At 47.1% G+C, this 15,914-nt stretch overlaps 1 protein-coding gene across 3 annotated transcripts in view; it reads right to left on the reverse strand.

Annotated features, from left to right (window-relative positions):
* LOC144939525 (triple functional domain protein-like) overlaps positions 1 to 15,914 on the reverse strand; it is a 182,936-nt gene that overhangs the window by 74,368 nt on the left and 92,654 nt on the right. For all 3 annotated transcript variants that reach the window (XM_078866706.1, XM_078866705.1, XM_078866707.1), the window contains exons 31-35: positions 14,979 to 15,090; positions 14,481 to 14,671; positions 13,684 to 13,785; positions 12,552 to 12,700; positions 11,739 to 11,844 (exon numbers count right to left, since the gene is read on the reverse strand). In XM_078866706.1, the coding sequence (XP_078722832.1) occupies positions 11,739 to 11,844; positions 12,552 to 12,700; positions 13,684 to 13,785; positions 14,481 to 14,671; positions 14,979 to 15,090 (660 nt within the window). The remainder of the gene's footprint in view (positions 1 to 11,738; positions 11,845 to 12,551; positions 12,701 to 13,683; positions 13,786 to 14,480; positions 14,672 to 14,978; positions 15,091 to 15,914) is intronic.

Raw genomic sequence — 15,914 nt, forward strand, 5'->3', positions numbered from 1 at the left:
AATGTGTAAAGGCAGCGACGTGGCAATTGAATTGAAGCCACTTGTCTTGGTTTCACGCACATGGGCTTCTCAGGGACACGAATTCCCCTACGATTCACATTCTCTTGTAAAACGCAATGAGGTCGGCCATCTTGGCGCCAGTGAGATGAGATTCTGTTACCACCATTTTGGAAGTCTCAGCTTGTCAAACCACATTTTTTTTCATGCGTGTGGAAATAAGGTTGTTGTTAATTTCCCATATGGTCACGTTGAGCAAGCAGAACTCTAAAGCAAGTCAGTGGATTGTATAATCTGCACATGAAGATATGCTGTCTGAGGTGATTTTAACACTCTTAAATGCTCTGCTATTTTTTTTCTTCCTTGCTGTAATTTAATTTAAACATGTCACCATAAAAAAAAACAATCAAAATTATTAATAAAAACAGGCTACAGTAACACAGTTATTCATTTCTTGAAAGGGATGAGGTTTTTTTTGTTGCTTTTGGATTAGAAAAAAAGAATCAGCAAAGTAATTTTTTTCGCTCCATTGAGAAGGAGCAGGCGTTGGTGCAGGGGCAGTAATCTCAGATGGAGCTCTGCAACCGGAAAGCAATTTAAACGAGCAGAACTACCGTGTGCAGGCTTTACTCTCCAGATAGAATTATTTAGAATAATTGCTAACAGCGACGCCGTTTGAATGCATTGACATTGCAAACTGTCTCGCACCGAATCTCCACAAACCGAAAACGAGTACTGTACCATCATCATATGCAGCAACGCAAAAAACAAAATGGCACTGCCAGACGGTTAAAAAGAAATATGTGGTGATAATCTAACTAAGCCGGGAGGCAAAAGGACATCTAAAGATTTCCGTTATATCCTGAAAAAAGTGACATGCTTGGAAATGCGTAATCAGTTATGTTGATAAAAGACGTATTAAAAAGCACTACTGTTGGTGTAATTAAAAACAGATGGACAGAGACATTTTTTGAGCATCTTGAATGTGAATAGTTCCCAAGAATACAGTAAAACAATTCCCTTATTCATGGCCCAATTAACACTACAACATTTTCCCTGCATCCAAACGATTAGGTGATACTCCCTTTATCAATGGATCAGTCCCTATCATGCTTTTTTAAATATTAATTTGTCCACAGAAAAGTCACCTGAAAGTGGTTTTCCATGAGTGCTAAATTAATCCTCTGGTGTATCTTTCTGCAGATAAGTCACATTCATATCATTAGCGGTGCTCATCATCCCTTGATAGCCTGCGTGGATGACATCAATAAATTCCACGGAAAAACGTGGATAATAGGTTCCACCAGTCGTGCCTCCCACATCAGCGTGAATAAGCGATGCACCAAATCAACATTACGTGAAGTGAATCATTCAAAAGTGAAGCCCAGGGAAATGGAAATCTTCATGGCATTGAGCTGAAGATGAAGTTCTGCAGAGGTGTTTTTTTTAGGTTAGGCCATATAATGATCTCACCAAATGTATACTATTACAAATCCTCCATCACCCGATGAAGCCACACAAATTGATTGTCACATGTACCAAACGTAACATTTTCGGCCGTAACATTGGCCACGAAAACCTACGTGCTAAGAGGAAATTGTATCCTTCCTTGCTGCGTTCTACACAAAAACGAGGGGCATTTTTACAACTCAGGTACAAGGACACCGACCAGACCAGCAGCATCCGTGAGGGTCGATCCCCAATGTTCACGAATGTCAACGATGCGGATGCTGAATGGTTAAAGTCAACAAAGAAAAAAAACGAAAAGAACCTGAAAGCACATCTCAAAAAACCTGTTAACAGATGTCAACCAAGCGGTGCTTGTGTTCGCAATGAAAATCCCGAGTCGATGAGAAAATGCTTGTAACCATAATAAAGGTCTGATTGTTTTAACGGGCAGGGAAACAAACAACGTGGCCGAGACAGACAGGCAATAGGGACCGGGCGTAATGACACATGGACTGGCAAGCAAGGGGGGGAAAACACAGAGGGATCAACTTCCAAATAAGGAAGGCCACAGCAAGCATAATAATTACCAAAGGAAAATACTTGCTCTACACCATGAAAGGGTCTGAATATTACAACACTCGTGAGATATGAACTCTCATAATGATTCAAATCTAAAGAGGGAACAGTGTGTATTCAATGCCGAAGAGGATTCTCACGTCAGATATGTGGAAAAAACTCTAAGGACGTCCCGAAAGCAGTCATGTCATGTTTAATTTGGTAACTACAGTCTGGCTGACCATATCAATTAATAAACGCGTTTTGCCATTTTGGGCTTAACACAGAGGTCTTCTGCAAGATTCGAGTGTGAATTCACTTTACTGTTTTCGGGTTCAACTGGGTCTGGAGAGGCTCTGTTCTCCTTTAGCCGTCATGCATTGTGGGGGGAGCGGGGGGAGGCGGGGGGAGTGGGGTTGAAGTAAGCCACGTCATGAAAATAGGAGCAAGAGCAGGAACAACTGGCACAAACGGTACTACGAGACTCGACAGATCAATGGGGCTTTCGTATAGCGTCAGGAAGACGGAACAAACTATCCATAACACTTGATAAAAAAGCAAACACGGTACTAACAAAAAATAATAATCTAATGGCCATCAAAATCCATTTAGCCCACAACATAAAGTTGTTAACATTTGTCAATGATTGGAGTCAGATGAAATAAAATGAGAAAGCACCACAGGCTGACGAATGTTTGTATGTAAGCCTTTCATTGACTTCAAAGCTCTGTTCCGAGTTACATTACATTTTCATTGAACCCAAGAACCTGGGAGCACATGGACAGGCTGACCTGGAACAGATGGATTACACTGACAAACGTGCGTGCAAAGATCCCACGTATAGCCATATAGACCGTTGGGGCAAGTGCTGTTGGTGAGCACCTATTTAGATCGGTAACTGCACACGAGTGGGTGGTGTGGCCAACCAACATACCCAACTGCCTTCGTCTCCCAAGTTATGATGCTCATAAACTACATGGGGTACTCATTTCATGTTTAATTGACCTAAGGGAGACCCAAGCCAATTCATGATACGACTCTACTCTCCACTGTTGTTAGCAGTGGCTGGGAATCAAATTCAGGTTCTCTGGGTTAGCGATGCACCACACTTCTCCCCACAATAAATGCCTAAACACCCATTACACAAAAAACAAATACCCATACATTGACAGCCAGATACACACATCCCCACACAATCAACCATATACTACCCACATACCTTTGTCTCCCGAGCGCTGATGTTTACACACCGTACCAGATGCTAATTTTTAAAGCTGGTTTGACCTAGGGGAGGGCCCGGGACCTGTTCAAATATTCACCACGATGATTGGTCACGAGCGGGAATCTAACTTGGATAGCCCAGTCCACAGTGCAGTGCATTAACCACTCGGCCACCACTCCCACTACACCTCCACAAACAACAACCGCCATTCACCACGAAGTGGCAGCGACGACACCACGGCGCTTGTACCAGGCAATGTGCACTTCAAGGCCACGTGAAATGTCGAACGCCCGCTGGCAGGAGGTCACAGGACAGACTCAGGTGCCATGGGTTTACTGACTGAGATGACTGGCCAATGCACCACCTGGGCCCCCTACTGTGCCAACACAGACACATACAAACACACACACACACTTATCCACATACCCATACTTTCAGACAAATAACACAAGCAAACGTGCCCGCATAAACAGCCATGCACACACCCATGAGCCAAAAACATTCACAAAGCAGACCCCCGTACACCCACCCCCGTCCACCCTCCCCCTTTCCAGCACCCACACACAAACCCACAATCGCACGCCACAAAAGGCGTGCACACACAGAGCTACATTTATTGACCGCATTTTAATTTGATATCCTTCAATAATATTAAGCAAGTTTAACTCAAAACTTAGGTCACAAACAAGTCACACATCTTACTCACTTAAAATGTTCTAAGCTTGCACACATTACTGTGAGAGTCAAATATTTTCCTGCTGCCTTTAAGGATGCTTTATGGCCAGGTGTCACGCCCTTCCAGCCTCGGGGAGACATTTCATCCAAAAATCAGTTGGGTGCACTGGACCTTCATGAATAACAACACACTAATGTCTTTTGTAATACCTGTTTGCATAATACGCATTGGTTCCAAGACAAAAAGGTAGTGTTTGATTTGCAACCGAAATAACACTGTAAAACGCAGGATTCCGTAAATTAACCTTGCAATGAATGCTGCTAAAAAAAATAATAACCCGACGAAGAAATGTCATACCCAGGGGTGTATTTCAAGAGGCTGTGCAAAAGTTTCCAGGAGGCTGCCAATGGCCTGTGACCCCCGTACGTTTTGACACCCCTGTTTTACACGGCTTAGCATGTTTATAAAGGTGCAGCGATGATGCCGCGAACGTGACTTCGGACGATGTGTGAAGAGTTACACAACAGAGTGCCAAAACGAAAAGCCATCAACCCTCGACATGTTTACCTTTTGGATATCGCCTTGGAACAGGAAACCTTCGAGTAGGCCGACATTTCGGGCAACACGCCCTTCAACACCGCTGCTCCGAAGGAATGGCCAGTGCTCAAACACGTCAACCGACGACATACCTTACTGCTACGGGGCGGTGTCACCGACGAACGTGACACGCGTATTTCATCCATGGGTCTGTACCATTTAAAAATATATTTTTTGTACAGCAAATGCGCAAGGGGCACGAGAGCGAGCGAGCGAGCGTGGTCACGTACCATGGCGGTGTGCGGGGCGGCCAGGGAGCCCAGGAAGTCCGCCATGGCCCCGAGGGTGCGCACCGTCTTCCCGCGGCCGCCCCCCAACTCTGCCGCTCCACTCGACGTGCTCAACTCCATGACAAGGAGCACCCCCCCAACCTCGCCGCCTCCGAACTCGCTCGGCACCAGCGAACGACGCCGACTAAGCGATTTGTGCCGCTCGTGAAAATTCAACGAAGCGGAGGAGGATGCTTTGACGCTCACCACCTCGACAGCAGCACGCTATGCCAACGCAAACCGCTTGAGACCTATGCAAAAGTAGGAATATAGCATGAACCAGCTCAAAGTGTGAACTGCTAGAGCACTAAAAATAATCCGCCGTAAGCGCTCACCAGCCAAGAGTGCAACACTGCTGGTGCCAACCACTATACTGTGGCAAACTCGCTCAAAACTGGCTCCGCTAAAACCCACCAGCTTAAAGTGCTTACCGCTAATACAGACTGTTGCTGCGAACGCTTGCCACTGGTGCCACACACCTTCACTCGCTAATGGTACCACACCAAGCAAAAAGTATCCTCGTGCCGCAGCTCACTAAAATCAATGAGCGCCGTGGGAGTAACTCGCTGCCACCTCAAGAGATTTTCGACTCGACGGGTCGGCCCCTATACGCACAGAGCCTCACGGCACCGCCCAAGGCAGCACCACCCCTGCCGCTGCTGCTACTGCGACGCCCGTCGCACACACACGCTGCAGTGCAACCCTGCCCAATTACCCTTTGTGTACTTAATTTTTGGCAATTGCCGATTACATCGATCCTTACCTGTCTTCCAGGGAAAACCGAGTGAGGCAATGACGACCTCTGAGCTCACACACTAGCTGTTGGCCGCAGGACAATTTTTTCTAAAACGTAACAAAAAATTATAAAAACAACCGAGTGTAAATAAAAAAAAGCTAAACTCTTCGCTGTGTGCCAAAGCCCTCACTGCGGTCTGTCGGTCTCCCGCTCCGTACGCCTGCCTGACACTCCGCACATCTGCCTTAGCGCAGCCGAGTTGGGTGTAACGGAAGCAGGCGGAGGAGACTCCCAGCGCATCTCGCGAGCCGCTTGCGTGGCGAGTTACCGTGCCGAGCTTGCTCCACGCTACTTTGCAAGCCAAAGAAAGTCACGTCTCTCTCAGCGAGCGGTCCCATGAATGAGGTGGCGGTGCACAGCCACACACCGGCAGCCCCACCTCTCTCCTCTCTTTCCCTCCACAAGTTCCCCCCTCCCCTCCTCTTCCCCTCACATCCCAAGGATCCCCGCTGCGTTCCACCAAACACTCCTCACCCCTCCTCCCTCCTCTCCCCTTCCCATCTCCAAACCCCAACAAATGCCCCCCCCCACCCCATCTGACTTCAGCTGAGCGAGCCAGACACACGCCAGGCATGTGCTCCATGCCAGGAAACGCTGCAATCCACAATGATTAGGCACACGAGTCTGCCCATAAATATATATCATATTCCACATAAAAACCACTCTGTAGATGTGTCCCAGGAGGATAATTTGTGCGACCTCCCCAATGTCTAAATGACTCTTGTCCATCATTGGGCTAACGGTGGTTAGGACGATATTTTACAGCTTTGTATTTTTTTCCATTCAAACTCCCTCTCCACTTCTTATTCATGTTCAAGAAAGAAAAAAAACTACGTGCAGGAAAATGGACTTTAAAAAAAACCACGACTCGTGCATGCAGCACGTCGCTGTACGTGAAAGACCTTACCCACCAAACTGTTTATTGTAAAGTACTGTTTTAATAATGAATGTGGTTTTAAAAAGAGTGTATTTTAGATTTGTTGCAAGCAATAAGCTACTCACACGGAATAACATAACCAATGGCACCAGTCACGCAATAGTTTAGGCACCATAAAAATGTCTCTGCGCACCTATAAACAACTCACTAATTACACCGGGAATGTTTTACTCCACAACAGAAACGTCCGCACAACGCTAATCAACAAATCAACCCCATAAAATGCATTGTCAGAGTGCCACAGTTTCCCCAGTTTTTTTTCCCTTGTCCTTCATCCTTTCCAAAACAATGTCTAATGGGGACACTTTCCAAAGCAGTAAGTTATCACTCGGGCTACATCAACAAGGCGCCCATGTTGTTGCCGCCAAAGCCACATTTTTTCGCGAGCGGCTGCGCAGAATAATTCCTGAGAAACCCCAAGGCTCGTGCGCGTGTACACACACGCCTTGTATCTCTCCCTCCCCAGGCCCAGCCAGACGTTAACCCCGAAAGGCCCTCTACCCCGTCCAACCCCATCTGCAAGTTTCCCAAACCATCGCAGGCCAGGCAAGAACCCCTCCCCCAAAACGACCTCCCACCCTCCCCCCAAACCTCAATTCCCCATGTTCAATGTATACTCTCTACTCCCATGCACCTCCCCACGCCCTCCATCCTTTAAACTACCACCCCCCCTCCACAAACACACCAGAGACCACCACCCCACCCACTCAAATCTAGTTCCCTCTCTCTCTCTCTCCCAAGCCACCCCTCCTCCTTTGCTTTGCAGACGAGCACCGCTCACATCCCTCCTTTCTATCGCCACGAGAGCGCTGGTGTTCAGCACGAGTCCCCCTTCAGTTCCACCCACAGTCCTCTGTTTTTAGTCGCTGCCAATTTTTCTTCACTCGTGCCAGAGACAAAGATTTCGTTGACGCGAGTTTGGTGGTGTGTTCCATATTACGCTCCACGTTTCTGCTCATTAAGAGAACATGAAAGCTGGGCTTGTGGAGGGTTGTTAGCAGTGGAGCTGAGCGATATCTCTCACATTCAAATCCACATCCACCTCCCCCACTCAACTTACCTTCATCCCACCACCATTGTCCACACTAAGAGCTCTGCAGCATAACCCCCTGCCAGTCCCAGCCACCCCCATCCTGCATGCCACAACACTCCCCCACCCCCCATTTCAGAGCTCATGAAACCCAGCCTCTCGGTCCAGCTCAAGGCACAGTGCAGTTTCACGCCACCCTGCACTTACACTGCGCACGCTGCAAACTCCAACTTACTTTTGCAGTGAATTAATGACCGTCTTTTGAGCCGGTTTTTCCTAATTGGGATTTATGCACGGTTCACGGAGCTGGCACAGCGCTGGGCTTTTAAGTGCTAAATGCGTGTCCCATATCAGTCGTGGTGGTGGTGATACACAAAACGATATGTCGCTCGCTGATAAGTGCTCGTGCCCAGCCTAAAACAGGCGCGTAGCTACGTACACTGTATATACCTCTGCAGGCACAGCTTTGCAGTACGCTCAGGCTGAAAATGCTCACGCGTGCAATCGTTAAAAACACTTCACAAAGTGCAATCGATGCGAGAGTAAATTTCAGCGCATGCATTAGATGCAACGAGATTTCACCGAATGCAACCGTGAATCTCGGGGCTCTGAAACGTTTTGCAGACTCCTCTGCAGCAGGCGAACAATGCAACCGCATCGACAAAGTCACAAATCCCCACCAGTGTAATTTCTAAATCTCAACCAGGGGATTTCAAACATTGCGTAATGGAGGTTCCCATTTTCCATATATGTTCAAGGGGGTTACCTTTCATCTTCTTGGTTCTTTCGGTAAATTCTCGTGACTTTACCGAAAGAACCAAGAAGATGAATCCCTGCAGTCACGAATGCTTTGAATCAAAATTTAGGGTTACTTTTCCATATTATGGGAACGTAGCGTGGGTTTCATGAGACTACCACATTTCTATTTGGGGACTGAATAGACCAAGTACTATAGTGATCAGTTTGAGGCTGAATCAGTGTGCACAGGTTCGGGCAGTGAGAATCCCAGCATGCCTTGCTCCCAAGACATGTAACGATTCACTGATATAGTTTGAAATCATTCTTATGCTCATGACACCTGCATAAAATCGTGTACGTAGGAATTCATTGTTTACATTGAAAAGCCCCATCAACTGCAAATGCTACCTCTTTAATAGGTTAATGTAATACTGCTGAACAAACTCAAGAACATATGAGATGGTACAAACAAGACGAAATAACCGGATACATTCTTGACTTGGAACGTGACCTTGAATCTCGACAATTCATGGCAGTATGGCAATGGTGAGTTGTCACATTCCTACAGGCAACTCCATGGTGCGCTCTCAAAACAGCCGTCTACATACGTGGGTATGAATGTAACATCGTTCATGAGAGCCATTCGCTGCAGATTTTGGATTCATTTCCCAAGTAAACACTCAAATCCCACATTCTTTGCAATGAAATAAATTTATTAAATCAATCCCAACACTACCTTGCTTGTATAGGTTGCCATGTCTCCCTTGAATACGACTGAACATGCCCTCACCAGATTACAAATCATTTTCACCATTAGCCACGATCAATCCACTGCATGATGAAAATCAACCTAGCACCTGCAGACAAACCAATTTCATCGCTCCATCTCCACGAAAGTTGGACTCTCCGACACGTTCAATTCCTCAGCTGCCACTCCGTAACTCTTCATGACCATCGGCCATCAACCCCTTCGTACGTGGCAGATGCTATATTGGACAGACGGGACGTGACATTAGTGTAAGAGTAAAAGAATACCAAAGAAATATTAAATACTCACAAACGCAACTGCCGACAGTTGCAGAACATGCCTGCCAACAAGGACACTCAATTTGATAACGTTAAATTGTTGTGTAAAACTAATTATTACTGGCCGAGACTGATTTGACAATCTATTGAAACTGAGAGAAATACAAATAATTTTAACCGCTCTGATAACTATAGGCTTTGTGTGGCCTGGAAGCGTATTATTACAACTGTATTCCTGAAAAAAGGAAACATATGCTAACTAACTAATATATTATATAATTACAATAAACCCTCCTCCCCCTCTGATCTCTGCACATGATGGGTTCACAGTGATGACGTCATCTTGCACTATTTAAGACCGGAAGCAGATGGATTGCTTCACTATTCTGGGAAATCGCCCGCTGATGCTGGATGTAATTACCGGCAAAACGTCGCAGTCAAATTTTAAATGTTGGGGATTTACTCTCCAACACACCGGCTGAAGTAGCAACTCATTGGCGTTTTGTTTACGCGACAAACCTTACTGGCTGTGTTGGGTGCTGGAGGGTTACGACACACGAATGCTTACGCGACCCAACCCAAAAACATTTATTATGAATCAACTAAGGACCTTATTTAGCGTTAATCTCATGAACTGCCAGAAAAACAAAGGGGGAATTGCAAGATGCAGGTGAACATTCATCTTGCTCCCCAAGCATGCTCAGGCTCGCAGTTTCTTTTTATCTTATGACAAATTTCCTATTTCAACACACATCAAATGCCTTTATATATTTGCTTCGCGCAAGCTGTCATTACGCACTGAACTATGTATCAGAATTACATAATCGCTCGAACAAATACACTTCGTATTTTATTTCCGTGGAATTTGCGTTCATTTTGTAAACAATTGATAAATCGTCAGTTATAACCATCACAGATAAATAAGGTAACCATGTAAAGGTTAAAGCAGTGTGAGAAACAATAATGAAATCAAGTGTCCAAACTAATTTGTGCGACACAGACTGTCGTACGTGTCGCATGATTATTTGTCGTGAAGAAGACGTTGCTGGAGCACACGTGCATAGCAAATGTGGCAAGCGAATACGCAAAATAAACTCTTACCTAAGAATGAACAGAGCAGGGCATGAAAGCCTACGGCTTAAAATAAGCTGTTGTTTGACGCGCTGCCAAATTCGGGTGTGGAAAACGCAAAATTACGCAAGTCACACGCACGACGACTGACTGACCTGCCAGCTCGCGCCGGATATCGCTCGTGTGCCAACGTGAACTCAACATGATCGTCTACTCCACACAATGCAGGTGGGCTTTGTGTGCAGCAAGGTTGGCTGCGTATGGTGCGAAAGAAGTTCAACATACAATGGCCAGTCTGAGATTCATGACAAAAAGCTCTTGGCCTTAAGCATTATGAAAAACCACCAGTTATCTGAAGAACTGCATTGTGGTCGTCTCGTCTTAATTCACCATCAATAAATTGAGCCAATTTGACCTGTAAGTTATATTTTGCTCAATTTATTGAAGCATGTTGAACTCCTTTCGCACTGTTTGTAGCCAACCGTGCTAATCGGAAGTGCGGGGGAAGAACAACAAACTCAATTGATGGTGACTTAAAGACAAGATGTCAACAAATGCAGTTCTGCAGGAACTGGTGGTTTTGCTCAATGCTTTTTGTACACACTCGCATGCTCATTTTTTGCATGTTGTGGAAACTTGTTGTTTTTTCCCGGCCTGCCCAAATGTTATTCTGTAGTGATGGGTTTCTTCGTTATTTACAGATTTGAAACATTAACCGGCGCTGCTGAAACACACACACACGGATTAGTTACTCGCGTACACTCACGCAGGCTTACGGTCCTGCAACTGCTGGTCTATGCCAAACTGCGTGCCGCTGTGTTAACGCACACACATGTTCACACGCACTTATGAACGAATGAAAGTAGAATCTACCCGTCCTGCTTTGAAAATTTAGATTCGAGTTGTTTTTTTGATCAGTTCATAATACAGGTATACTACTTATGTGTGTCAGTTGAACTGATTATTCTTTATCATATTCAGGTCAACATGTATGTATGTAGAACTTCTTTCGTGTCATACGTAGCCAATTTTTTTTTAATTATTTTCTGTTTGGAGTCAAAATGAAAAAGCTCGCTATACTAACTGGCAAGATGTCATTTATAAAGTATAAACTATTTTATTTTTACCAGGTAAGGCCCACTGAGCAAGAGCTCTTTTTCAGAAGCGACCTGACCACAAATGATAGCCCAATGAAGTGGCTAATCACGTGGAAATGTAGAGCAGTTTATCTGTTGTCACCATGAACCAGTTGCTGTTCACACAGCCCCGCAAGCACGCGGCTCCCACCTTGTCAGGATTGTCATCGCTGCGTCTCTTCTCCCGTTTTCCTGTGCACTGGTCAACTCAACCTGCGCACCCGCGAGAGCCCGCTCACCTTGTCGCTGTCCAGCGTGTTCTGGGAGGTGCGCGAGGTGATGGAGATGGTGTCGGGCTGGGAGCTCCCATCGCCCTGGCTGTCCCCGTCCTCCCCTCCGCTATCCCTGTCACGCAAAAGAGCACAAGCTATTCGCCGCTGCGATGTGTGACAAAGATCCTGAGCCTTAACACACTGTTGGGCCAAGTGCTGTTTGCGAGCACCTATGAAACCCGGCACAGCACAAGAGGGGGTGGGTGGCCAGCGCCACGCTCGGCCACGTTTTCCCCTGAGTGGCAATGTGTTCACACCGCGTTTGGTGCTCATTTTGAGGCTGAGTCGATATAGGAGAGGCCCAGAACCAGTTCATGAGCAGAAATCGAACTCGGGTCGCCGGGTTCGTAGCGCAGCACGCTAACCACTAGACTACCCCTCCCTACACGAGCACACACACACGGGTGACACACACACACACACGGATGATTTGCTCTATGCAAATGTATCATGCACATGGCACGCATACACAATGTGATACAAATTGGATTCGTATCCCATCGAAGGGATGGTGGGGCCGACTAAGAAAAATATGGAGTGAAATCGTGAAATATTAAGGACACGGAAGATAGAGGTGAAGACTGTTGAGTGGTGGACAGAGGGGAGATGTGGGAGGAAGCACAGACTACCAAGGGTAGTGTTCGCTCATCCTCCAAGTATCAGCCGGTATCATCAAGCATTGAGTACGGAACACACAAGACTGCCGCGAGGTAGGGAAAGCAAACCGAATGAGAGAGTCGACAAAATCGACAGGGCATCGGGGATGAGAGCAGCGGACACCTCTTGGAGGAAGCCTTGTGCTTCATGCCGGCTGTGGACTTGGGCAGGTGGATGGGCTCCTTGAGCGCCCCCTTGAGGTGGATGGTGCGCTCCTGGATGGCTTCACGGATGTGCTTTATCCAGTCTTGCTTGGTGTCGATGCTGGACGCCTGGAACACGCGGAGGGTGGCGGCGAGGGGGGTGGGGGGAGCATGACGGATGCTCTGCGTCACACGAGGCTCGCGTTCGTGCCGCTCCTTATTCCTAAACATTTTTTTTGTAATTGTTTAAAGGGTGGTGACCTTTTCTGTTGTTGTGTCGTGTGACCTTTAAACTTCCTTGACACCACCGCACTTGAGCGGGCCCCCCCACCCATTGGTAGCCTAACAGCATGGTAATTTGCAAAGGGGAAAATTCCATCTGCTCATTTCATGTGCTTTGGACACAAGCGGCATGTGTTAATGATTGTAAAATAATGACTGCATACACAAAATTCCTATGATATTTTTTAGTATAGACTCTCAACCCTGACTTTGAACCCTTGACAAAATGGCTACATTTCCAAAAGCAAACCACGCGGCAGCCACTACCGCTGGGAAAAATTATTGGGGGGGGGGGAAGTGTGGGAACACGACCAATGCAATCTCAACCGTGCACAAGGCAAAGACACACAGACAAAGACACACAGATGCCATGCAGAATGATGCATCATGGGTCCTCCGACCGCTGTGTGGGCAGTGGAGCTCAGAACAACTCTGGGAACAAGACCAAGACCATAGCTTACAGCTCGAAAAGCAGCTTTCAAGAGATTGTGATCTTCGTCACTGTGCGAGTATTCCATGATGGACAATTGCGGTGATGTCATTCACCCAATACACATTTGGCGATTCTGTGACATAATGTAAATAAGCGTGACAAGGATGTTGTATATAGGTGTGTATGCAAGTGCATTTGAGTAATATGATTGATAATTTAAACAAATGTATGACTATAAGTCCAAGTTTCTTAGACTACCATTTTTAATGCATATTATTATGCTATTGATCTAATGATGCTTTCACACAAGCTGCCTTGAATGTGATGATAATCGAACAAATCATCGGAGGTATTATATCAAGCAGAACAGATGCATAGTTCCAAGGTTAGGGGTTACCTTCAGCACGAGCTTGTTGTCAGATGTCGGAGTGCGACCAACCCACAGGGTGAATTTACAGGCATCGCCCTCCACGTGGTCAGATACCCCAAGCTCTGACGTCTGCACGTATACACACATACGTGCGCACAACCAAAATGCAACCCTCATTCATCATGGTGCCATCGTCCGTCAGGTCTTAAGCACAGCAAAGACCACATGCAGTGATAAAAGTTGGTTCCCTGGAGGGCACGTCGAACACCCAGGCGTTAATGATGGAGTGGAGGATGATGATGTGAGGTCACAGGACAGACCCGTGCATTAATGATGAAGGCGGAGGTCGCGCGACAGATGCAGGTAGTTTAAGTTTACCATTTGGGAATGGCCATTAACCGCACAAAATATGCCCTCCACAACACCCACTTGTACAATACATGCAGGTTATATCTTAATTACACTTATTGAAAAAGTGACAAGGATCATAATTAGGAGTTGCTTTGCGAGCAACTATTATCACAGGCAGTGCTCAAATGTTACGGATGGTGCCCACCACCATATGGGGTGTCAGGTTTATCTTCCAAACATCAATGCTGGCACATTATGCACCCAGTACTCACTTTGGGCAAAGCAGCCCCAATGGAAGCCCACGCAAACCTGCACTTGATCGCAGGAAGGGACTGCGTGGAAATGAGCCAACTAGCAGCACCTCCAACTTCCATCCACCCACTCGCACGCACACGGCCCCCCGCCCCCCTGCCCCCACTTCCCCCAGCTGTGCGCGCGCACGCACGAACGCACGAACACACGCATGCACTCACCAGCAGCTTATGCTTGTAGAGGTACTTGCTGTTCCCCGACGAGTCGCGCACTTCCTTGCTGAAGATGAGCGCGAGCTCGAAGAGGAAGAGGTGGCGCTCGCGACCCTTGCGGATGAGCGTCTTGGGGTCCCACACCTGGAAGGACTCCTGCAGGATCAGCTCGCCCTGCGCATCGAGGTTCTCGTCGAAACCTGTCCGCGCACGCGGGCAGAGAGAGGCGTATACATATACAGTGACCATTGTTCAACAAAGCCTGATCACATGACCACGATGGACGGCACGTATGTATGTGTGTATGTATATATGTAGAACTTATTTCGTACCATACGTAGCCAACCGTGTTCAACAGAGGTGTGGGGGAAGGACAAAAAACTAAACAAACAAAAACAGGTGTAGGGAAGTCCCCGTCAAACAGTGTATTGACAAAAAAAAAGTGTTGTACAGTGCAGGGGTCTGGTCGGTTAAGATGGCTTATGCTAACGGTTGGTCCGCACTCACCCTCCAGCATGCTGAGGTGCATGGCATCGTTGGCTCTCTTGGGGACACTTAGCATCACCTCCAACGCCTCCTTAAGCTCGCCCGTTCGCTCGTCGCAACACGTGAGCAGCTCCTGCGCGAGATCCCATTCACGATGAAAGCAATGACCACACCCCCGCAACGAGGAGCAAAATCTCACATTCAGCTGTCAATGACTGTTGCGGCAAGTTTCTGCTCGTGATCAAATTTTAAGTATAAAGTGTCCGCTTTAGTTTTTGTCACCGAGAGAATATCAAGATCAAATCCATCCATGAGCATTCCACCACAACCACCACTGTGACAACGCACACCACAAACAGCGATATCATCGTCATCACAACTACAGCCATTACAAGTGTAATGGGTTCAACTGAGTCGCAGATGTAGACTTTGAAGGCAACACATATGTTCAGTTCCAGCACACGGGGTAACTTCCCTTTAACAGAATAACAACCTAAGGTGGTGACCACCAGGGTAACTACACTAATTACTACTACGAACCGGGACCAATGACTTCGGAGATGGTAGATGAAGGGTTTCTTCCCGGATGCACGACAACCTGGTCCCTCTCGGGACCCGGCTGATATTCTCTCTCTGCCGTGGCCGGTTCTGCCCTTGGCCCCGTCCACCTTCCAGAATCCTCGGGAAAGATATGGTCCCAATCACGTGACTCCCCCTAGCCCCCTCTTGGAGCCCCTCCGTCAACTTAACCGGTCACGTGTCCTCCCGGGTCAACCAGAGTGCCATGGCCTCACACAACCCCCATCCTTCGGTCGGCACCTACACAACCTGTCCTGTAGGGTCGGCACTGCACTTCAAGCGTGGTGTCATCCAGCGCTATTATTCAGCGCACACCGTGGTATCCGGCGATGTCGCTCCGTGCCCCTCTAGGGCCGGTAACTGCAACCACATCATGGT

The sequence above is a fragment of the Lampetra fluviatilis genome, chromosome 2, assembly GCF_964198595.1.
Source record: "Lampetra fluviatilis chromosome 2, kcLamFluv1.1, whole genome shotgun sequence".
NCBI classification, from domain to species: domain Eukaryota; kingdom Metazoa; phylum Chordata; class Hyperoartia; order Petromyzontiformes; family Petromyzontidae; genus Lampetra; species Lampetra fluviatilis.